Source organism: Amblyomma maculatum, chromosome 6 (genome assembly GCF_055883805.1).
Source record: "Amblyomma maculatum isolate TAMU_Amacu chromosome 6, ASM5588380v1, whole genome shotgun sequence".
Classification (NCBI taxonomy): domain Eukaryota; kingdom Metazoa; phylum Arthropoda; class Arachnida; order Ixodida; family Ixodidae; genus Amblyomma; species Amblyomma maculatum.
Genome location: NC_139349.1, coordinates 86677441 through 86702163, shown reverse-complemented (window position 1 = coordinate 86702163; position 24723 = coordinate 86677441). Strand labels below are relative to the sequence as shown.

General features: G+C 43.2%; 3 protein-coding genes across 3 annotated transcripts in view; 1 reads left to right on the top strand and 2 right to left on the bottom strand.

Moving 5' to 3' along the window:
* LOC146186205 (NADH-ubiquinone oxidoreductase 49 kDa subunit-like) overlaps positions 1–253 on the top strand; it is a 37687-nt gene extending 37434 nt beyond the window's left edge. Inside the window, exon 11 of the mRNA XM_084608000.1 lies at positions 216–253. Coding sequence (XP_084464126.1) covers positions 216–253 — 38 coding nt within the window. The remainder of the gene's footprint in view (positions 1–215) is intronic.
* A 741-nt stretch (positions 254–994) lies between these two features.
* LOC146186203 (follistatin-related protein 1-like) lies at positions 995–15884 on the bottom strand. Its single transcript, XM_084607095.1, has 11 exons — positions 15732–15884; positions 15579–15620; positions 15347–15371; positions 14987–15214; positions 14373–14414; positions 11556–11620; positions 8750–8910; positions 7365–7477; positions 5122–5185; positions 1587–1657; positions 995–1206 (listed from the first exon to the last, which is right to left on the bottom strand). The coding sequence occupies exons 1-11, from the start codon at positions 15744–15746 to the stop codon at positions 1169–1171; spliced, it is 864 nt and encodes a 287-aa protein (XP_084463221.1). The 5' UTR covers positions 15747–15884; the 3' UTR covers positions 995–1168.
* LOC146186204 (uncharacterized) lies at positions 1767–4251 on the bottom strand. Its single transcript, XM_084607094.1, has one exon. The coding sequence runs from the start codon at positions 4249–4251 to the stop codon at positions 2350–2352; it is 1902 nt and encodes a 633-aa protein (XP_084463220.1). The 3' UTR covers positions 1767–2349.
* Positions 15885–24723: the final 8839 nt, after the last annotated feature.

Below are 24723 nucleotides of genomic sequence, written 5' to 3'. Positions count from 1 at the left end.
AAAAAAATGAAGTCACATTGAGTCCCACACTAGCAAAAGTAAGCATGACATGCAGCTCTGCTTCACTAGCTTTCACTCAGTATAGTAAAAAAAAAAAAAAACAGCAAGACAGAATTAGACTGCTTGTACTAGTTGTAGCAACCAGAAACTGTCCAGTGAGAAGGTGGTTTTGACAATATGCAAAGTTTAAAAAAAAATGTGCTTCTTTCTTGCAGGCACCCTGGACATTGTCTTTGGTGAAGTCGACCGCTAGGCATAGACACACCCTTCAACAGAAGCCAATGAAATTGTCAACACCAGGCCAAGGAAAGGTGTAGGAGCATGCAGCTGTGAGTGCAATATTGCACAAATAAAGAGCAGTCATAAAAGTCGTATTCACTTGTAATCTATCCCATTTTACTGTTGCATGCACATTACCTCGTGGGAGCACTATGACGACAGCTCACAGAACAATGGGCAATGACTGCTTGCTTTAATAATAATAATTGGTTCACAGGAAGGGAGAGGCATAGTATCTGCCACACTTGTTAAATGGTCATTTGCTACCAAGATATGGAGGGCACTTGAGACTGCTTATGTGCTGTTAATGAATGCGAAAATCCATAATATGGATTAAGGTGGATTAGTAGTAGTCGCACATATGTACTCCACACATTCATAGACCATTAATGGACCACAGTGACCATGTGACTATACAGATTATGTCATGCCAGTTTTTAAAGAACGCTTTCGCTGGACACCGCTGTCACTGGGTTCTTTTGCTAACGAGGCACAGAAGGCTGTCGCAATAAAAAAGAATGCTCCCTTAACATGTGTTTGCTGTGCACAGCACAAATGATGACACTTGCGTTGAATGGTTCAAAAGTTGTTTTCTGTAAAACTCGTTAGCACAAATAAGCGTACACTGAAGGTTGCAAATGCTATAACTAATGACAGTGGTAGTAATCTGCGAATGGTAAGGTCTGAAAGATGTAAATGGAATGTGCACTTTAGATTACCATTTTGAGAGTATTTATTCAACAAGATAATTGTTGTACAAGCAGGTGAGGAAACTTATAATGTGTATATAGGGTTCAATAGTTAACTTTATCACAACATATAATAATATACCGCTTGACTGGGAACATCACTGGCAATTGTTCAAAACATTGCATAGTTCAGTATTTAGTTAATCTGAAACATTGTTGTTCTTCTTGTGGTGGTGCCCTGCAAGGAGAGAGCCATCATAAATACTTGCTTTATGTATGAACATTATGGTAAAAACTATAAGAAACAACTCCTTTTATTACTATTGACAGTTCTTGCTTTCACAATAAAGAAGTAGTTACTACTCATTAATGTCCGAAGCACAGCCATATGGTTACAAAGGAAAGGCATACAGTTTTCACATTATCATATTGGTTTTGTCAAAAGATAATCACACTGTGTGTAACAATCTAGATTACAAAGATTGTTAAAGCATGAATAGAGAGCTATTGAATTGTAGCAAAACTCTGCAAATGAAACAAAAAAGTTTGACGAGTAAATGACAGCCTCCCAAATGTCATTCTCCAACAGAGCTTACAGCATTCTAAGTTCATCCTCACCTTTCTTGTGCTTAGACGCCTTGAGTTCGCATGGAAAGCTGGCACAGGACCAGTTGCCACCAGCACAGACACTGAAATTTGCACAAGAGCTTTAGACAATGACCTCATAGCAGAAATACCTAATGCTACATACCTTTAGCATTACACTACTACAGTACTTATCTTTACAAGTATTTTAAGGGGAGACACTGGGGTTTGACCTTTTTTCCTTATTTCTTAAGTTACAAGGTTGAAATTTTTCTTGCTGATGTAGATTTTTCTGCTGATAACAAATATGTAATTGGATTTTACCTAACTTATATAGATGTGAAGATATTCAATGTGTCATGTTGGACCACCTTGCCCAAAATTAAGGCAATTTGCAATGCAAATACTGGCCTATATTTTACATTTACATGCTCTAGAAGGACCAGGGAATGCAACCATAGCATAGGCATAATTTTAAACCAATCCCCAAAAAAGTTACAGACTTTGGAAATTTCTAGTCTGAAAATGAGATTTTCTTGAACCAGATAAATTGGCTGCTATTTATATTTATGCACAAAAATATGTAAATGTATTAGTATGATTGCAGAAAGCATCTCATAAGCTTTCAAATGCAACAAAAATGATGCAAATTGGGCCAGTAGATCTCAAGATATTGTGGGCAAGGGTTGTCAGCGTGGAAAAAAAGTCCATTTTGAGAAAACAAGAAAATAAGTTTTAGAACACCACAAAACTTTATTATGGCCAAAAGCAACCATGGATACGAAAGGGCTGACCTCTAGAATGCACCAGGCATGTAATCACTGTCTTTTACAACTGTGCGCTTTCTTTTCATTGCGCTGCGGAAGCTTTCTGCGCGTGCATGCTTTGCATCAGATGCCGCAAGCCGACGCCTATCCTTCTCGGCTGACCTTTCAATGGCTGTAGTGCCATGGTTCACGCTCAGCTGCTGCAAAATGGCTTTGGTAGCGCATTCCTTGCCGGCATTGAATCTAATGACTGCTTCGGCCACAGCAGATTGCACTGCAAACAATGAGGCATGCTTAGTCTTGGGCACCAGGGACCAAATGATGGAATGGAGACTCTCATTTGAGTTTTGGGTCTTTCCCCTTTGGCAGCGCTGCAGCAACTTCTTGTCGGAGAGGCGGATGAAAACAGGCCTCAGTGCAGCTGCGACATACTCTGGCAAATTATAGCGGTGCTTTGGTGGTGGCTCATCTTTAGCCAAAGCCTGGTTATACTTGCACCAGGATTCTTGACCTTGAGGGCAGAGACTATGGTTTGGCTCTGCATCCGTTGATGTCACATGGCTATATGTAGCAAGCACCGCATTGTGCATTTTGTCAATGTCACCCTGGTGCGTTTTCAGTGCCCAGCCATAGTACATGGTGAGCTTTGTAATGAGCTCGCCAGTCAACTTTCCTTTCCCGCTGAGGCTTGGTCCATTTTCTCCCTTCCTTTTATGCACTAGGTTTCTAAGTGCTGTTCCCATCCTCTTGCTGACGTGGTTGGTGCAGTCTTCTTTTTGAATCTGCACATATCCGTACACATTCGCGTCTTGAAGACTGTTGAAGGCGCGGCTGTCACCATCACAAAGCATGGTTACATAGCGCAGTCCATACTTTTCAATTGACCGGCTGAACAGAATCTTGGCTGCTTCAACTTCCATCTCACCTGGCTTGCTGGAGGTGTTTTTCTGGCATTTGTGGCCCGCTTCAAAGTTTGGTTCGCCCTCCTTAGGACCAAAGCGGCATCCCAGGCAGAAATTACACAAAACCACAAAATCGAGAACATAGCCCGTAAAAAGCTCAATTACAGTCCCAACACATACATGTGAGGAATGGCCCCGAGTGAGCCACGTTCCATCGAACGACACAGCTATATTTCCCGTGTGTCCAAAGTTCAGGTTTCGGTAGGTAAGTTTCACAGTATCAGCACAGTCAATCATCACTTGTGCGGCAGCGTTCAGAGCAGCAGGGTTTAACTTGCCTTTCAAGTAGTCTTGGTATGTTTTACAGTGCATACCACGCCGCGAAATATTGAGCGCGGAGAAAATGTCATTCAACGCGGTCTGCCCGTTCCCCGTGCTTGCAGCAGCACGCGCGGCGAGAACGTTGACTTCGAAAGGCTTGCAGGTTGCGTTCGTGCCTACCCTAGGCGAGCTCCAAGTGGTTTTCACCTGCCCACAGACTTCACAATTGAGCGCGAGCTTAACAGCAAGCCCAAATTCCAGCTCACCTTTTGCAATGCTTACGGAACCGCCGCACACTTTGCATTTCACGCACTCAAGTAGCTCGTTCACGGAGGTTAGGGTTAGCACAGTGAACGGCGTTCCTGACGCGGGCGCATCTTCGATCGTTGATCCCAAAAGAGACCGCTTTCGCCGAGTGCCTGAAACTGACGAAAGTTCACGCTGTGCCTCCGTCGCGCGATGTTCTAGTTCTGTTCTATCGGCGTCGGACAGAAAAGGCGTGTCTACACGGACGGCTCTCCCAGCTCCGTCGGTTGTTGCAGCATCTTGAGACGACGCCGCAGCAGGGCTCGAAGTGTCGGCGGTCTCCGATGTCGGTGCATCCGGCAGCATTTCGTGTGACTGCAGCCGTTGCGGGCGCGGTTGCCGTCGTTTTTTCTTCTTTCCGAATGCGTGCGCAGTGCGGAACTTTCTATTACCACCAGCCATCGTAGCGTTGTAGCGAGTTCGAGAAAGCTCAATCCAAAATGGCGGACGCGATGCCGTTTTTTTGTATCTTTTTAGCAGACGATTTCGCAGTGTCCAATAGGGAGGCAGGATTCGTAGCACGTGACACAAAAGCGCCAATGCGGTGCGAGTATTCTTTATTTTTTTACTGGCTTGTGGCTCTGCTGTTGCCAGACGCATGCACGGTTTCCCACTAAAAACGGATAGCAGAGAGCTTCATGCTTCAAACGAAACCAAAATGGTGGCGCTCCGCAGCGGCGTTCTTGTATGGCACGCTTTTGAATTTGACCGTTTTTTCAGTCATTTTCGCGAGGAAAACTGTCACATTGATGACTTTGAAGAGCAATAAGTCAATAAATACTTAACTGACAGTTATAATATTTTATGTATGGGTTCCTCAGAACATCTAGATTCGGAAAAAAAATACTTTGAAAAGTCAATTTTTTGGTCATTTTTCGGCCGCAAACCCCCGTGTCTCCCCTTAAAGCAGTCTACAGGCTAGCACTCCGATGATGAACATGTTAAGCACAGAATGTTAATCTTTCATTCTTGCAGAATTTTTTGCCAGAGAACATGATGCAAACTGTTTTTCTCAGTCTTGAACACACATAATACCCGTCTACATGTCACCTCCACAATAGCAGGGTTTCATATTGCCTACCATTACTAATTTTCACTTTGAGGGAATGAACAGTAGTCTGAAGTGACAGCCCAGTAAACAGGTCTGACCTTCGGTTGAGGTGTGTTCTTTCTACTAGTAAAATCAAGCATCAACTACGAGCCCCACACTACATCTATCTAAGCAAACATTGCAGACTAAATGTGGTTCATTCTTGAGCAAGGATGTCATACCAGTTACTGCAGTCAATCATTATTTCATCGCCATCTTTATAGTAGCGGTCCTCCAAGGGGCAGCCTGGAATGCAAAAAAAAAATTATAGGGTTAGATGTCTCAAAGTGACTCATGAGCTATAAATACAAAGAGAGCTGTAGTGGAGGGCTGTGGAGTTAATTTAAACCATATGGAGTTCTTTATCATGTTCATTGCAGCATGGGACATGCTCAGCAGCACTGAATACTCAGCCACACTATGAAGCAGTGGGAAAGATATTAATGTGAGGCCTAAGAAAGAGAACTGGACAGTAATATCTGTCCCACTTTCTCGTGTGACTCAGTATTCGTGGTTTCAAAATATGAATAAATGAGGCAACTTACTGGCAACCTATGACAAAGAGAACATTTTATAAAGCGGGCGCAGAAATAGCACCGCACACAAGTTTTTGTATATCACCTTACCCACCCCACTGCGGTCAGCATTGGATCCACAACATTCCAATCAGCAGCTGAATGCCAAAGCCACTGCGCTACGATGGCAAAAACAGCAAAACAAAAAAGAAAGTGACCTGGGTACGTAACTACATTGCTTATGTATAAAGTAAAACCAACAGACCCTACAAAAAGTTGTAGATACAACATAAGTAATGAACACATAAAGCACACCAAGAGTTGTGGCCCAGTAGTGAAATCTTGCAAATAAGAAAATAAAAGCAAAATTTCAGCACAAGTAGTTTTAAAGCAGACTCTCGATGCTACAAGCACAGTTCATGCAAACTTTGGGATGCTACTGATTTGTAAAACATCCTGGCCAGAGTACACTGCGTACAATCAGCACAATACGTAGACAGGAATTGGTGCGCATAAAAAAAACCTCTTCTGGAAGTGAAAGTGCTTCTCAGCATACACTGCTTTCCAGTGAGCTGTACAGGTCACAGCTTCTGTTAAAACTAGTTTTTCAGCCCTGGCTTTGTTATTGCCACTACATCGTCCACCTTGGTGTGGCGAGTGCCCAACAACCTAGTCTGGCCGTCAACCAAGTTGAGACGGCGTTATATATTTTCGCATGCCCCCCCACAATCCACATATTTTAATCACCTGCGATTAAATGAAGCAAAGGCAAACTGAAAACAGGAAAACGGCCTATTATGCAGTGTGTTGTGGTAATTTAATTTCTGACCCTCTATGGCACATTTGCATGAGTCCTCCCTTCAAAGCTTCGCAACAATGTGCCCTGTTGGAAGAAATGCACCTGTTATTCTTGCCCATATGGGTGGTAGATTCAAGTCCTTTATCATGTCTTTAGGATGTCTCCCCAGATTTATAGGTGAAAAAGTAGTTGCATGTTTAAAGGGCCATTGTCCAGGGAAGGACCTTTTAAGCAAAGCAGCCCAGTGTTTCGATCAGGTACCGGAGATAGTCTGTGCAAAATGTTACAGTGACACGCACGCCGCAAAGCAACGAAAATACAAATCAAAGCTCTCTCATGCTCTCCTTCGGGAAGCCAGCTTCCCCGTTTCCTGCGCTGGCCCGTCGAGCCACAGTTATCACATACTTGCCGAGAACGACGTCTACTGGTCCGTCTCGCTGACTGACGGGAGAAGCTAGGATGGGCGTACACCACCAATTGTGTCCACCGCTCGCTGCTGCACGCTTTTCCCTCTCCCGTTTCGTTTTTGCGCATGCAGAGAGTACCACCATCCCCGCCCCCTAGCTCCGAGTCCGTTCTGTGTGCTACGCCGTTTCTACAGTCTTCCCTTCTTTCGCGCAACCTGAAGCTTTCACTCAGACATGACCTCTCGTTTTCTCTCCCTTTTAGGAGAGAGAGGTTCGGCGACTCGGCCCAACGTCGAGACAGCAAAAGTGAAGAAAAAAAAGTCGCAAAGGCGAGGCCATGACATACGCGAGTGACGTTCTCCACAAGATGCCCCACCTCCCGCCAAACGCGGAGGAGGAAGGGGAATTTGGCTTACAGAGGCTAGACGACCGAGCAGGAGAGTGAAAAACCTCTGAGAGGGAATGGAAGGAGAGGGAAGCGCAAAATCGGTTGATTGCGGTGGCTGTAACTCCGTTATTAATTACTATTTACAAAAACTTCTTGCGGCCTTGCGTTGTGGGAACAAAGCCTCACAGCCACCGCGAAAAAAAAAAATTTTGACCGAAGGGTGGACAGTGGGCCTCTAAGGGCTACGGAGTGCACAGAATGAAATAGAGGGAGCAGCAAAGCATGGTGATTTACAAAGGTTGCCGCAGGAACTTACTCTTGATAGGTGGACGGTACGACGGTCTCATGAAATTCTGGAACTCTCTCCTGGACAACAGCCAATCTGAATTTCTATCAGCAACTTCCACCATTGCATCAACACACAGTGTACTGAAAGAGAGAGAACAAGAGTGGAGTAAGGGCCAACGTGTACTAGTAAGAATTAAACCTGAGCGCTGTCTTACTTAAATAGCTGCAAGTAAAATTTATTCAAGTGCAGGATTGTTTCCCTGGAAAAGTGCTACAATTCTTCATATGTACTAAATATTGTTCAGTAGAAAAATGTAATAATATTCTGAGCACACCAAGAAATTGAGAGATTAAGAGCTTGTATATAGTTTACAAGCATTGTAAACATTAAAATTGACACATGAAAAGGCTTAGTACTACATATGGCTATTCTTTTCACAGTAAGGCAAATTACCATCCAAAAGAGGCATGCGGGTCATCATCATCATCAGCCTGACTATACCCACTGCAGGGCAAAGGCCTCTCCCATATTTCTCCAATTAACCCGGTTCTGTGCCAGCTGCATCCACTTGACCCCTTAGAATTTCTTAACCTCATCCACCCATCTAACTTTCTGCCGCCCATTGATACGCTTTCCTTCCCTTGGAATCCGGCTTGTTACCCTAAGCGACCATCGGTTATCCTCTCTTCACACTACATGTCCTGCCCATGCCCATTTCTTAATGTTACCCCTACCATTTTTCTTTCCTAGCCCTCTGTGTTGTCCTCAACTTAAGTCGAACCTTCTTTGTTAGCCTCCACGCTTCAGCCCCATAGGTGAGTACAGGTAAGATACAACTGTTGTATACTTTCCTCTTGAGCCATACCGGTAAGTTGCTAGTCATAATCTGGGAGTGCCTACCAAATGCGCTCCATCCCAGTCTTATTCTCTTTGCTATTTCCCTTTCATGGTGCGGATCTGCGGTTACTCCTAAGTAGACATATTTGCCTACTACTTCCAGTGCTTCGCTACCTAACGTAAACTGCTGTTCCTTCCTGAGGCTGTTGAACATTACCTTAGTCTTCTGCATATTGATTTTATCCTACCTTTCTACTTTTCCTGTCTAGGTCACCAATCATTCTTTGCAGTTCATCTCCTGAGATACTTAGCAGGGCATGCAGGTCAGTCATGTCTATCTGCTCAGTGCATAGCCTATGGGTGATACAATGAATGAATTTTACTCAGTTGCAGTGGAGTACGCTATGGTCTGAAAGTATTGACGTGCTTCATATATTTAGTGCTGCTAAAGCACGCACACATGCATGCCAAACTCGCAAAAAAAAACTCGGCACACAATTAGGCTACAGTGTCTCTGAGCAGGTGGAAAACCACTTTATGGGTGCAAACCATAAAATTGAAATGCATTGTCTTACGCTGCCAGCTCACTCCTGTGCTTCAGCCATGTGTGGAACATTGTGTTGTTCCTCCGGATGCACTTTGAAAGCTCATGTGTGCTAAGGAAATCATCACCATCATGGTCGCAGTCATTGAACACATCGTCAACCACTCTTGGGTAATGCCTGTCATGTGAAATCTGCCAAAAGAAAGAAAATAAGATGTAATTACAAGATGAAGTCAATTATAGCAAACAGGATCGACAAAAGGGGCTTTCCACTGCATTTTTGAGAAATCAAGCAGCGCATTTTTATTGCGCCAAGTCTAGGCGCCACCCACAAAGCATAGTATGTAGAGTACAGTCAAATTTCGATCTAACTAATCCCACGGAACTTCAAAAAATCGTTCGTTATTTTGAAAAATTGTTGTAATGAAAATTTTTACATTTTAAGCCAGTGGTCAAACCTAGGTATGAAAATAACGTACCCTGACAGTAGGCATATGTATAGACAAGCAAAATCTCAAATGAAAGTGTTACACTAACTTCAAAGCTGATTTATTTGAAGAAACCAGTTATTTTAGTCTGCTGCATACAGCAAACACACTAGATTACACTATTACAGCACATCTTTCACTTTGCGCAACACCTCATCGGGTACGTGGTTGCACCGAGCAATGAAAGTACGAACTTTGTGGTACAAAAAAACATCACAGTTCGATATGACCTCATATTCAATGTTCCCTGAAATTTAAAAATCTTGTCTTGGTCTTTCAAAATGATCGCACCGTTTGATAGGGCAATGCTAACTGTCTGTAGAGGCCGATTCGCTTTTTTCCTGCGTCGATTTCTTGCAGTGAAAGCTGCTTTCCTACCTTCTTGGCACCTTCGCTGGCTGCAATCATCGTCAGATCTCGCAATAACTTTGTAGTAAGATAATCCGCAAAAAAGAAAAAAAAAGAAAAAAAAAAAAAAAACCCTTCCCGCAAGCACGAATGGCATGAACGACCGACCGGCGAATGAAGCACAACACAGGAACAAAAGAAGGCAGGCGACTAGGCCTGCTGGCTACTGCACATTAAACCACAGCCTTGTGCGGTTTAATGCGGTGTCTTGTGGTGGCGCTAGAAGCTGGCACAGATATGCTGATGATGATATCTGCAGCCCACGGACCATATACGCAGAAATGCGGTTTATGTTTCACGTGAGAGCTGCGAGCTGTGGCGCTGTTAATTTTCGCCGAATTTGCAATACTAATGTTCCCAGATTATAGAAGAATAAGATATGTACATTATTATGAAATATATGCTATAATGAAATTTGTAATTCTGAAATAGTTTTACATTGAAAACAGGAAATCTGCTGGGATCCTTAAAAAATTCATTATTTAAAATTTGTTGATGTGCTGTTCATAGTAACGCGATTTGACTGCAGTTCCACTCAACATTGTATAATGGGTATACAGAATGAATGCCACCACATTGTGGCCCCTTTTAAGCCATAGTTGCAGCAGACCACTAGTGAAGCAACAGCAGAGAACTTGAACCAGTCTTAGTTCAGGAATGGTATTTCCCATGAATGCCAACAGTTAATTTAAAACATGTCTGCTAAGATAAGGTCTAATCACCTGTCATCGTGTTTCAAGAACCTCAAGATAGTTATGAAAATGCTGTGTGCATTGTGCAGGACACAAATTAATAATGTACTATAACACAACACAACTGCCATTGCTACGTGTTTACTACAGTGCAGTCCACATATGACGAAACCAGATATAACAATATATCGCTTATAATGACCGAATTCTCAGGATTTATCAGTTTTCCCATTGGCTCAATGTAAAAATAAGCCTGACATTATGATCAATTATCGACGGTACATAGGATGCAACAATAGCTTTATCACCGCCCGGTAGATGTTTAATAGGAAAATTTGTATGTTCAGTAAGAAATAAAATACTCAGAAGAGAATGACGTGAAAACTCGACACATGCAGCGAAAATGGACTGTCATGAAGAAATCCGCAAGCGGCATTGCGTGATGTTAGGAAATTAGTACTACCATCATCGCATTTGCTGCCTGTTGCCGTACAAAGGGTGCGGCCGTATCGTCACTGCCATCGTGTCCGTGGAAGATGGCACTGACCACACTGACTGTGCGATAGCTCTCGAGACGGCAACAGCAGATTCATCGGGATTTCTGGCTGGGTTTCAAGGTTGGAAGCCTCGTGAAAAAAACATGGGCATTTGCACTCTACAATTTTAACGATCATAAAACTGGGAATGTCATGCCTGCAGTTTATCCAGTCGCTAATCGGTTTCGTGCGCACAAGAAGGACTGCCGCCAGCGAATGCGCTACTGGGAGCGATTGTCAAGCTTCAGCTGCTGCTCAAGCGAGAGCGAATATCCGACTTCTTTAAGTGTGCTCAAGTTATTTTATGGCTATTGATGTATACTGTAATCAAGTGTTTAGTGCTCTTTACGATGATTAGCATTGTTCAATCCAATTTACTCATCCCTAGGCAAGCCTACATGCAAGAGAAAATATGAGGGCGCGCGCTTAACTTTTTTTTTTAGTTTTTCTTTTTTATTTTCACTGGTCCAGATATAATGATAATCGGTTATAACAATCGGATTTTCTTGTTTTCTCAATATTGTTATAAGTGGACTGCGCTGTACACCCATTGTTCACAAACCTTCGTGGTGGATACAGCAATTCTGGCAAGACAAATATACACAGGCAAGCGCTTATATTTATAGCAGAACAGGCTGCTTAGTTTCTCTATATCAAACATGGCCAAGGTACTAGGCATTTTTCTGAAACAGGGTAGCACAGCAAATGCTCACCTCAGATTGCAGAAGCTCCACAAAGTGCCTTCGAATACGGTCCCTCTCATGTTGGAAGCAAACAACTAAACAGAAAAAGATATGCAATCGCAACCGTAAGGTAGACACTAATGTTAAATCATGTCTACTTAACCCCACTGCCATCAGCAAATGTAACCTCGATCTTATCACAATAATAAATATCAATGTGAGAACAGTGCGTCCAAACAAGCAGTGTCCTTTCAGGGAGAACATGTTTTTCATGTGCTATACTAATGCTAAGTACAGCGACGAAAACTCGTTCTCCTACACACTGAGAAAAAAAAAAAAAAAATCTCATTTCTACAATAGGATATACAGGGTGTCCAAGCTAACTTTAGCCAAGGGTTAAAAAATAAGTAGACCAGGGAAACCCCTCGCATAGATCTGCCAGCCATCTTGCGCACCACAAGTAATTTTTTGTTTTGCAACTTATTAATTAGTAATCAAGATAATTTTTCTAAATCATCAAATACTGACATCAGAAAGTAAATCTGACTTGCATAATTTACGAGCACCTTCAGAAGCCTCAATTCCATTTGTTTGCGATGAAGAAAGCCTCATGCTTTTATCTTTTTTTTCGAGCTCCAAAAAAAGCCAGCGAAAAAAAATCCCGTGACTGGCAAATTCGTGCACCATGATTGTGCTGCTCTCAATTATGGTTTGAGTGAACGAAATCGGCTACAGCATGGCACCACGGCCCCGCTGCCGTAGCAGGCAGATATGTCTGTGATGGTTTCCTCGCGTGCGTCAGGCAGGCGGCGCACGTGATGGGGTAAGTTGTAGGAAGCTCGCTGTACTTGCTGCAACCATCGCCAACATATCAGCCTACCGCAGGAACTGGGCCATTGAGTCATGACCGCAGCTAATTTCGTTCATTAAAACCCCGACCGGGAGCACTGCAATTGTGATGCGCAAATGCGTTAGTTACATGACAGTTTTAGTATTTCACGGGTTTTCTTTGGGGCTCGAAAAAAAGATACACGTGAGGCTTTCCGCTCTTCGATCTTCAAATCACATTTGTAGTCTAAAAGCAATATTTATTAAATTAGAATAATCTTAATTACTAATTAATTGATTGCAAATTTTCTGTGGTGCAACAGACGGCTGGCAGCTGTATGCAAGTGGTTTCCCTGGCCTACCTCAAATGTTCTATTTTTTAACCCTTGGCCAAGTTAGCTTGGACACCCTGTATATGGGCGCTATATGTCACCAAGAATTGCGAAAGTTTGCAAACAAACAATAACTGCTGTAAGAGCTGCATGACATATGAGAGAGTACGAGAACAGAGCTCAGCAGTGTACACACTGCATCTGATAGGACCCTTCAATGATGTGCATGATTTATATTGGGCAGAAAATAGACATGGACATTCAAATTTCAAAAGGGCCATGAATACAGCTAAGCATGGCTGCTTGCCTATATTCCTAACCTCATCAAAGCAACACAAGCTACACCTTGCTCAGATTTTTCTAAGCAACTAATAATAATAATAATAATAATAATAATAATAATAATAATAATAATAATAATAATAATAATAATAATAATAATAATAATTGGTTCACAGGAAGGGAAAGGTGCAGTATCTGTCACACTTGCTCTGTGGACAGTAAGCAAATTCCCAAAATGTTTTTTCCAGTCTAGCATTAAAAGGATGTTATACCTACTTTACACTGCTAGTGCCATAACAATGCCATTTTGCGCATTTAGGTCACACACATGTTTAAATGACATGCTGATTGTCATGGATTTTGCTTTTAGTTCAAAGCCTACAGGCAGGCACTATCAGTTAATGAAGAATAAGACCTTTCCAATGGTGGCACTTTGTCACGATTGAAAAACCAATTCAGTGATGCCAATTCAGATATGAGTGGTATAGCTCAGTGAAAGGTCACATTATACAGCAAAAATAATATTCCAGTATGCAACGAGTGACCCTTATATTAAAGAATCCCAACTGTGACCTCCCATAAACTTGCCTGTCTCTCAAGCTGAGAATATATTTGCTACTTCTGCCGTGAACTTGTTGACCAGCCACAGCCCTCATCCTGCACCCTCATCCCTCTGCACGTGTGGCTTCTGATTGGTCACATGTTTGATTGTACATTCACAATATAGTAGACAAACAAAGCAGAAAGCTAAGCAATGCATGCATGTCTGTGAAAAAAAGAAAGCTTGCTAGGCTGTCTAGCACATGACTAGCAAGAAAGCCCAATGTTCAAATAGAAAAGCACAAAAAACTATTGCTCGCTAAAAAAAAAAAAAAAAAAAAAAAAAGATATCAAACAAGAACAAGGAACGGACGAATAATACTTTACAGCTCATTCATGTATAGCGCACCTAGAAAAAAAGTCACCGGCACAAGTTCTTGCAGTGCAGAAAATGTATTTTTTTTTTTTTCACAGTGTTTTCAACGCCTTCTTTTTTGCTCCGAGCTACAAAGCTTTCATACTTTTTTTCCACTAAACTTTATAGCAAAATAGAAATAAAAGCAAATAGTTGCTTATGTTTTATTAGACTCACGGTTTATGAAATGTTGGCCACTGCTCATAGCAATCAGAAAATGTTTAACCAACATAGATACATCAAAATGCTGGAACTTTCTTCATAAATCACAAATTTTTTTCTTAAATTTAATACATACTGTGCCTTCTGTATGCTTATTCAAGTTTTGCTGCTAAATCTTTAAAATTTTTAGTTTCCCAGCTCACTTCCTTCTGTAAAGAACTTCAAGGATATGAATAAATGTAGAACAATGAGTTTGCAATCCAAAGAAATTAAATTATGCCATGTTACCTGGCTTTTGGTGATACTTATGATGTGGCGACTTGACCTTGGCTGGAAGTAAAGAAAAGCAAACGGGACATGCTATTGAATTACAAGTGGTTTGGGTTATTTTAGTTTGCTTAACTGCATTTCATATTCACCACAAGCACTGAAATTGCATAAACTCTTAAAAGCTGCAAATTACTTCTAATATAAGTAGGGTGTTAAGCTGCAGTTTTTAGGTCATTATTGATGTGCTTGTCTCTCACTTTGTTGCACAAAAATGCAGAGTTTCTGATAATAAAATCATTATCAGTTGGTAACAGCAGATAATACAAGATACAAGAGAAGACAGGAGAAAAATTAATACAGTTGCTCCAGTTCAACATGCCACACACTGCACTCTTTTCCAGCTGTTAGTTGGTTCTGGTTCTTCTATACGTATGTGCTTTTCCTTTCACGCATAAGTGTCCTGCCGTTTTTACAAGTATTTCAAAGCAATATGGCTAGCAATACATATCAAGTTTATGAAGACAATGAGCCAGATGCTCGTTTGGTAACCTGTAGCTGGAAAAATCTTGCAAAAGGCAAAGGAAACACTAATTACAAAGTTCTGCGCGCAATGCATGAAAATTCTCACTGACGTTTCTTGCAGTGTCCCTTGTGCTTGATGGATATATGCTTTTGGCCGAGGCAAGCGTCTTTGTGGAGCAGGCAGTGGTTGTCGTAAGTCACTCCATTAGTACCGCATACAGGCTTATGATGGGACGGGCAGTGTTGAACACACTGGCATGAAGCCACTCCATTGTCCAAGATCCGACACACCCTTCCGGGCCGACATATAACGGCAGCGCAGATGTCCAGCAGACTGTCTGAGAGGCGGGAAAACGGAACGGCACGTTCAAGGCGACGGGTTTCTTTGTAGGGTGACGAATGAAAGCAGCGACGTACGCTTGCAGTTTTTAAACGTTTTCAGAATGCGACGAAAAGGGGCGAGCCTTTACCTGTGATCTCATCTTTCACCGGCACCTGTACCGAGAGAAACAGACATATTCAAGTTTTACTAATTTTTTACCTTCTCTGTAGCACCAAAGCGACATATGTTTCAAGACTCGTGTTTCAACTACAAGGCCATGCGACTCAGGTGTCCCAAGTGGGAGCATGAGAGAAAACTGCTGCCAGAAAATGCGCTCGATCATAGGAGCGCTTATTGGCGGAAGGTCGAACACTGCTCACCGATGTGACGCTTGCCCAACCAGTGGCGAAAAGGAACCACGCCTGGAGCGAAGCAAACGGCATTGAGTCGGCGTACGGAAAGTCACTAAAAAGTTCGAAAAGTTCCGCGAAGTTGATGGCCGTAGCTCGTACTAGAACAAAGAGCTTACTTACGTAGAAGAGCTTCATTGTAGGTGTTGCGAAGCGTCCCAGACGCGTGTGCCACCGCTCACGCGAAAGGCAGTAATCAAATTGAGCTTCGCTCAGAAACACGATCGCACGATCCCGCAGCGGAAACCATGCCTTGGCGTATCCGTTTCAAAGAGGAGGGCAAGGTCCCAAACCGGCGCCACCGCGGACATGTGGCGCCATCTTTCGTCGATGCGTAAAGTTTGTGTTCTGCGCGGCCCATTTCGAATTCTCGAAAAGAAACGACGCATTTTCTTACGCTTCGCTGCGGAGAAAGCGACTTGTAAATGCCATTGGTGTGTTAGAAGCGCTGCCTGTTATTGGCTGCCCATGCAACGGAACGATATGTATCAGTCGGAAATGTGTGCGATCTTCGTAATGGTGGTCACTGCTTCGTGCAACGACGTGCTCTCCAATCGCCTTGCCAATTCAACTATTCTGAGCTCTTCCACAACACTCAATGGAGAGCTTGTGATACGAACGTACCTCGTGTTTAAGGTTCACATAGAATTTAGCTGACTTGAGCATGACGTTCGAAGCCACCCTACCCTAGACATATACCAGTTCGCAGACAAACAGCAAAGAGAGAAAGAAAGAAAGAAAGAAAGAAAGAAAGAAAGAAAGAAAGAAAGAAAGAAAGAAAGAAAGAAAGAAAGAAAGAAAGAAAGAAAGAAAGAAAGGAAGAAAGAAAGAAAAATAAATAAGCAACGGTTTAACGATGGTAGAACCGAGTTAGACGAGCCCTGGTTTTTATGGTTTTGATTTTGCGTAGGTTTAATTTTTAATCACAATTATAACTAATTAAACGTAACTAAGATTTGCTGTTAGTCTGGTGAATCATACTTGACATAAGCTATCAAACGAGATATGACGATGCTGCACGTAACTTTAATTAATATAACAATTAACTTAAATTGCAACTATTTGGCATGTGTAATAAGTAATGCTCAGTTATACTCGACATGCGGCATCCACCGATATAACAATTGTGTTGCTGTTATAATAGACAAGCTACACGACGGTATAACACATGTGTTGTCTCAATTGACACGAAAGTTTGACATTGAGGCTGCACTGAAGGTCAAATGAGGTATACTATCACAAGACTTTCTAGGTTTCAGTATGATGGGTACGGAGGTATTTCGGTAGAGTATTGGCCGTAAAAATCTGGTTGATACGACTGCACAACTGCGATTGCACACGCGCAAGCACACTTTTATCCAGAGAAGGCGTGAAATGTTCGCCTAGATGGACAGCCTCTTAGCCTAAGATGCCGCGAACTCGCGCCATCTTCCTAGTCCGGTCGACGAGACGCTGATCATCCAGGCTGAAGCTCGACAGTTGGGGCTCCCGCTGCTGTTAGATTAGCTATTTGATGGTTATGGTACCATGCGTGCGGTTCCTTGGTTCCCCATACCTTATTTTCTATAGTTGTTTGGTACGTCACAGAATGTACATTCATATCTTTAGGTGGTGGGCGAGATTTTGTGTAGTTAAGGTGCCTTGCACGTGATTGTTGGTGATGATTTTTCGTAGGGTGACTGTTTCTTCTCTGATTAGTTTCGGGTAGGGTGGCGAATATTTTCTAAAAAATACGGGGGCTTAAACTCCATGTACGTCTCACAAGTAGACAAAGCTGTGGGCGGAACGCTTCCGTACTCTTCTAACTACTTGAATAATTAACGGCACATTTTATTTAGGAGCGGATCGTTCACGCTTCCGGCTTTTCGCTGTTCAATCTAGATTTACAATGCATCATATCATCACCTTTGCAGGCTCACCGGTATAAGAGCTTTACCAGAATAGGCCTCAAGTAGATTCGACCTGCTCTTTTCCTAGACATGCAAGGTAGAACATAAAAACGAAGATTTAAGATTAAGAAGTGCTAGCATACAATTTCTATGTATACCACGTTGTTCTGCATCTTGAGATGCGTGTTGTACTGGCTACAGGCGCTCAATTCCCAGTACGTATAGGAATACCTGCACCCCAAAGATTGATGCAAAATGCTAGAGATAGCTTGCCTAAATAACGAGGCTGTTTATCAAATGTTACGCGAAAGTGAGCCAATGCGTATCTTTTCGGGCGTACGTTGCATTGCTGCCGCCGTTGCTTGTTTTCAATCCGTGCGAGTGAGAGCTGCTGGAATAGTGGTGCGTATCAGTGCAGAAATTCCGATGTGTGTCATAATGGGAATAAGATATGTTAGCATGAGCGAACTTCTCTTTGCACCTCCTTGAAAGTCGCGGACGCTGAGAAATATATGCACGTGGCTTTAGTCATTGACCTACAGCGACTTCCGCCGTACCTTTTAAGACGAAAACTTTTCTAGGCTCGTGGTGAAAATCTCGCATTCGCGAGATCTGTTTGCGATATTCCGTGAGACGTCGCAATAGGGTTTGACATCGAAATAATTTCCTCGTTCCACTAGTTAGGCTTAGTCCCTACTAAAAAGCCCCGTAGGGCCCAAGGAGGTTATATATAACCTCCTTGGTAGGGCCACCTGTAAGTCACATCAGTATAGAACGATGAGAAAACGGAGAAAAGAAAAAGAAATATTATAACAAGTATGCAAACGATAGATTTAGAAGAGAAGGAGGAAATACTTTCGCCATCAGGCATTTAAGGGAATCTAAGGGCAATCCTGTAATTGTTTTGAGAACCGACTGTATACGTCGGACGTACGTTTAGATAATTAGCACTTGTTAATCAGTAAGAAATGCTATGCTGGATTTTCTTTAGTAGCAAACAGAAAAATAGGTTGATCATCATTTAGGCATATATCACAACCACTGCAAAAGACACAAGCAATGTTTAACAGTCGATAAGTGGTTACTCCGTAGATAAGTGCCACAAGCGTACTCTTTCCGGTTTTCTAACTAAAATTCTCATTTGCTGATAACATCCAACCGTCATTTTTTACTTTCATGGAGAGATTGAATAAATTCGTCTTTAATACAAACTGCCATCTCCATCTGACGAATGCCATCTCCATCGCAGGCCACATGGGAGTAGCCAGAAAGCCAGAAGCACGAAAAGCCTGCTTTCAGATAATTATTGCATGTTTTTTTCGGGAAGACTTGAGAGGGCCCAGTCGGCAGCTTTGTTTTCTTGCGAAAGTTTGTGTACGTGGGGTATAAGCTCCTGTGGGTACGAGGTTAAACGGCTCCGTTTCATCGTCGCCACGCGCGAGCAGCTCTCTGTGTCTGATTGGATGATCATTCGCATTACCCGCATACCCACCTCTTAGTTCATGGACTGCTTGGCTCGCCTCGAACCAACCGCAAGCCCAGCCAGCTGTCCCTCATGTAGAAATCCAGCTATCAGCACAGTGGCTTAAAAAGGTGTGAATAAAGCGGGTCCTCTTCTATCCTGTCAATGAAATTTGACTGGAAAATACGCCACATGGCTCACAGGAAAGCCTCAACGTTCGTGAAGCTGACTTCAGCACGCGAAAGAAAATGTCATGTTCTCCAAATGTTTGCATGGAAATAGCGAGGAGAAATCTCTCAGTTTGCACGTTTCACCCCAGTAATATGAGCCAATCGTTACACAACCAACGACGTGACTCCTATGCTCGTAGAAGCAAAAATATGCAATTTATACTGCTGGCGAACTCGAGGTACTCGACCAGGCGCCGACTTTCCGTCACGTTGCGTGCAGAAATCGTATACCAACTTGAAGTGGTTTTATAGCTTTTGCAAATCAAAGTGGGTGAAAGCAAACTGAACCCACAAGGAAATTGAGAGATAAGTCGCACTTAAAAAAAAAGTTATCGGAGAAATGTATACTGGGCTCGTACAACGTGCCTTAATTTACCCGCAGTCTTTCGAAAACATCGCGATTGGACACGTTCCACGTATGCCCGAAAAAAAAAAAATAGTGCCGGGTCTGTACAACGGTCGTTTAGTTGCAGTCTATTTTGTATGTTTTTCATAGATGCCACATACACTTGCGCTATGATCTCGAGAAAGTCATGGAAGGTGGTTAGGCATCCGAGCTCAAAATGGTGCGTTCGTCCTGTTGTTATCATAACTTCGGACTTCTTTTCTCGCGCATCGGAGTCGCGCAGTGAACGATTAGTGCATGGTGAGGTACAACAGTTTCAGACCGCATCGGGTCATGTGACAGGAAGCCATGACATAAGAGTTACAGGATATCGTCAATGCCTCGTCCGCGCCCTTCGCGCTTTTACCTCGGATATGATGGTGACGTAAAAAGGTTGGCCGCTAGCATTTGCGTGCGGACTCGCATAACTGACACGCAATAATTCCATTCGTCACCACGCCTTGCGCGGCTCGTATACGGAGCTGCGCGTCGTCTTATTTCAAAGACATGGCCTCTTTCCGGTGAGTGGGCTTTCCAAAGCTTCCACGACGAACAGCGGCGGTGGGCGGATCCCCCGACCACTGGTTCCCTTTTGACGGGATGTGCACCAGCAGCCTTCGGAAGTGTGATACTTTGGTCTTATCAAATAAAGTTACGCTGAAAGCTGCTAGGATGAAGTACTGAACATCACATTCGCAAGAAGCGGCCTTGAAAAACGCATATGCATCATAACAGAGCAGTACTCATAAAAACTAACTATAACTTAAAATCGAATACGTTGGATTTACGAAATTATTAATTTTGGAACAATTTTAGAGGCAACCAGCAATGAGTCAAGCGTTGGAATGACAGCGCTGGAAACAGTGAGCTTTTTGCTCGTGTTTGAAGCTCGCTAGCAGTATAATAAACACGCCTGCCCTTTAGTTCTGCGGTATTTGTGAATGGAATATCGTTACATACAGGTACGTGTAATCTATAGCAACACACACACGTGCCTTTACTCTTTTACATTATTTTGTTTTGTTTTGTTTATGTTCCCAATACAGGTATTCAGTTCGCAAAACATTTGCTGAGTTTATTTCTGCATTAGAGGACTTCTATTTTTTCGAAAAATCTAACGGTCTTTGTTGCTCCGCTTCGACAAAAGCAACCATATCGTTCTCTAAATAGCACTTTCATGTGGCGCTTTACTGAAATAGGTATTGTATGATAAAGAGCTGGAGTTTCATGCTCCGACGAACCCACCCTATCGACTGCGTATGCGTTCGACAAAGGCCAAGGGGCATTCAGTCATTATATATTCGAGCAAAGCGCAGAAATTCTTTCTTTACTGCTATAGAACATTACATGATGGTCTTAGATTCTGAATCCTTGAAACAATATTTTGGGGCTCACTAGTGTAGAAGATCAAATCAGTCGATATTGTCGACCATAAACCCTGACTGCTCATTGGAGGGTCAAATTCTAAAGTTAAAGCTCAGCTACTTTGGTCATCTGATGAGAAGAGAGGAGTCGCTGGAGAAAGATTTGATGTTGGGAAAGGTTGAGGGTCGCCGGAGAAGGGGTAGGCAGCGAACGCGATGGTTAGATGGCATTCTCGAGGCATTGCAGATGAAGCTATGTGATGTTAAGAAGATAGTGAGAGACCGGAAAGCGTGGCGTGACATGGTCCATAGGGTCACGAAGAGTCGGACACGACTGAACGCCTGAACTGAACTGAGTGTAGCCGATGTTAGAGGCTAAATATCTGCCGTTCGCGTTTGTTTTTACGGGAAATCTACTTGCACGGTACCTATATACACGCCGAAGTCAACTGGCAATGTGCCCGCACAGGGCATCCGAGCTGGCTGGGAGAGTCGGCATGAAATTTCAAACACCACTCTTCTCTCTACTGGAACCCGGGAACAGCTCTTGAAACTGGTTATACGTTTTTATCTTCATTTGAGTATTGCACTTATACGTGGAAACATATTACTCTCTTACGCAGAAAGGAGCAAGTTTCCACTGATCTGCAATCGAACACGTGGTAGGCGATGTGCGAGCCGCTGGTCACGGCGGGTAAGGTGCCAACAATGCTGGAAACCAGGAACTCCCATAGCCTGAGATGGTCTCTTTTGACCAAGGAGGCAAAACATCTGTGCACAAAATGCATGCGGCCAGCCTCTCTCTCTCTACCTAAAAATGTTTGGTCCGAACTTTTATGCCAATGTCGGACCTAAAATATGGACCTGTGTCCTGCGCGGCCTAGCATCGGCTATTTATGTTAGGTTAACATTCCATGCCGAACTTATCACGAAGTCCGCCTTAGCTATACTTATAGCTCACACATCAAAATGAAACAACTATAACTGGTGCCTCTTTGACAGGAACGTTTCCATTTGCTAGATAGTAATACCTGCTGCAACAGAAGAGAGAGAAAAAAAAAAGAAAAACTAAAAGAGAAGGGTTAAGAACGTGACGTCATTGGAGGTTTGCCAGCGCGCACAGGCTCTGAAGGTTTTTTCATGCTGTTGGTGTAACGTTCGCGGGCGGTATACCGGGATAGTCATCCTCGCTAACCGAATGTGCCTGCGTGCTCACCAGGAGCTCCGCCAACGACGAAGCCGAGCACACATGCACGGTCGCCTGGAACCAATGTCGTGACTTGAATGATCATTGATAATGACATTTTATTACTGTCTGTGAAGAGAAAACTGAAGCAGACAGAACGAATATTGCAACGAGTATACTCACCCGTGACCTGCATTCAAGTACGGGCGAAGCAGCCTTCGCTGCATAAGACGTGCTGAATATAAAGGCATTGGCTGTCTCTATCGTCTCGGTCGAGTTATCCGCCCAAACCTCACAAACCTAGAACGCAGCTATCAGTTACAGGTAATGGGTGCAACGGGGCTGCCAGCGGAATAACCTAGGTTAGTTGAGAGGTAGAATTAAAACCGTCTTCCTGACCCTTCTCACGCAAATACAGTTTAGCCTCCTTTATTGGAGTATGGGTATACTGCCAGTTTTCTGCTGCGAATCCCTTCGTTTTGTGCAGTGTCGTTTTCAGTCGCATGCGTTAAATGTTTCGAAACCCAAAATGAGCGCATGCCTCACACCTAACACACATTTTCAAAACAAGCGACGTTGTAACTTGTGCGAGTATAGAGCTTTGTTTTGTGCCAAAAGTTGCTCGCAGGGGAGGGGAGGCAACGGGCACGAGGTGACCGGTCCAGAATTTTGATGGCGCGTGAGAGCTTGAAACCAGCCAATAGGTGTTGAACCAGCACACTTGTGGGCGCTGTCGCATTGCGCTGAAGCTCCTTTCCACTGCAACCGACTTGTAAGGTGAGGTTTAAATTCTGCTGTGTAAACGTTTATGTTTTACAAACCAGTTTTTACTCTCTGCGGAACAGCTCGAACTGACAGCCAATTTTTCCCTTTTGCTCAAATGATCATTTAGCTGGTAGCCGCCTTTAATGCCAGCCGCATCTGATGCCTATCTCGTGCTTCTTGTCATTCTTGCTGCCGTTAATCGCTAGAATCTGCGGCTTCGCCTCGAGCTCCCTGTATGCATTTGCTGCTATAGTTTCTGCCGTGGCTTGCTTGTTGTTCAGTAGAGACAGCAACGGTCCACAGAATCAGAATCTAGCTCCAGTGAAAGATACCGTAGGCTATTTCTAATCAATTAATCAAAATGCGTTTACAACCACTATATGTAACGTGGATGGCATTTTGTGTTCGGGTAGCTTGTCGTTGCTCTCCCGTTATGCAGCATGCGTCGAATGCTGAGTAATCGTACCCGCTGGCCTCGCCCTCTTTGTTGCACACTTGCGGCTCGTCGCATAACCTGCGTCGCGCCTAGTTTCCGTTTTCGCAATCAGTAACGCTCTTCTTTAGCAAAGCGTTTCGGTGTCGTTCTACACATGCCCTTCCATTCACCATACTACGCACTCAATATACGTCATGTTCTTGTATACTTAGCAAACATAACACCTATACAACAACACCAAAGCGATCGGTACATGACGCTTCTCTTCTCTTTTGCATCTCTTCGTACATCTTCAAAGCTTCTTCGCTTTTTCTGCTTCCCACTCTCCTTCGCGGATGCTAGTGAGTGGAGGGTTGCGCACTGACGATAGGATTCCGCATGTTAAATGATGGGCAGATGACATTAATCAGCTAACGGAAGCAGATATGTCCCTTCCCTTCAGTAGAGCAGTTTTGAAAAGTGCAACTACTTTTTGATAACTGAATAGTTATCAATGCTGTCTTTGTGATCAGTCTCATCACCCTTTTTCATTTCTCGGCCTGCGGCAAGCTACACTTCGCCTTAAGGTGGTTTCTTTGTAGTGAGCAGTCACGATGTCCTTCGACCAAACCTCAGGTTCAAGTATTAAGTACTGGTGTTAAGTTTCGTTTTGAATTTTCTTCGGTGCACTTATGTTAACACTCCAGGTATAAACACATTTTATACCTATATATACAGCCTTAACGGCAGCTAAACAGGAGCCTCTTAAAAACGCCAAGCGATTGGTCTGGAAGCACAAAACCAGGCGTTCTTGTAAACGCTCCAGTTAGTTATACTACATTCGCGACATTGGTGAACGCCTTAAAAACATTAGACTACTCAAAGTACTACCCTTTGCCTGGAATTCGGAGAAAACCTTCTTGCAGCTTCTGTTTACTTGTAAAACAACTTCCTGCTCCCCTTCTAATTTTTTTTTTCGTCTTGCAGCCTTGCTACAGGCGATCAATACAATTAAGCTGGCCTTAAATACGTCCCCACGTGTGCGACTGCACTTATTGCTCGTTGCTGCTGTGGCTTGCTTGTTGTTCACTAGATGTAACAGTCGACAGAATCAGAATTTAGCTCAGTGAAATATACCGCAGTTCAGAATCCAATAAAGAAAATGGGTTCGAAATCGATTGAATGCGGATGGCAGATGCATTCTGCACCAACTGTACCGCTATAGATTTATAATCTGCGCTGTAGCCATAGCTAATGTTGTTGAAACTAAACTTATTGGTCTGTTTCTATTGTTCTTAGGTTACTCTTCCCTGTTGGTACGTAACACTAAAAACATGCGTCAGTAAACGAAAACGCTATAAGATAACAAACCTGTCCAGCATTTAGTACAAGCTAGATTGAGGCGTGGCATGACATTAA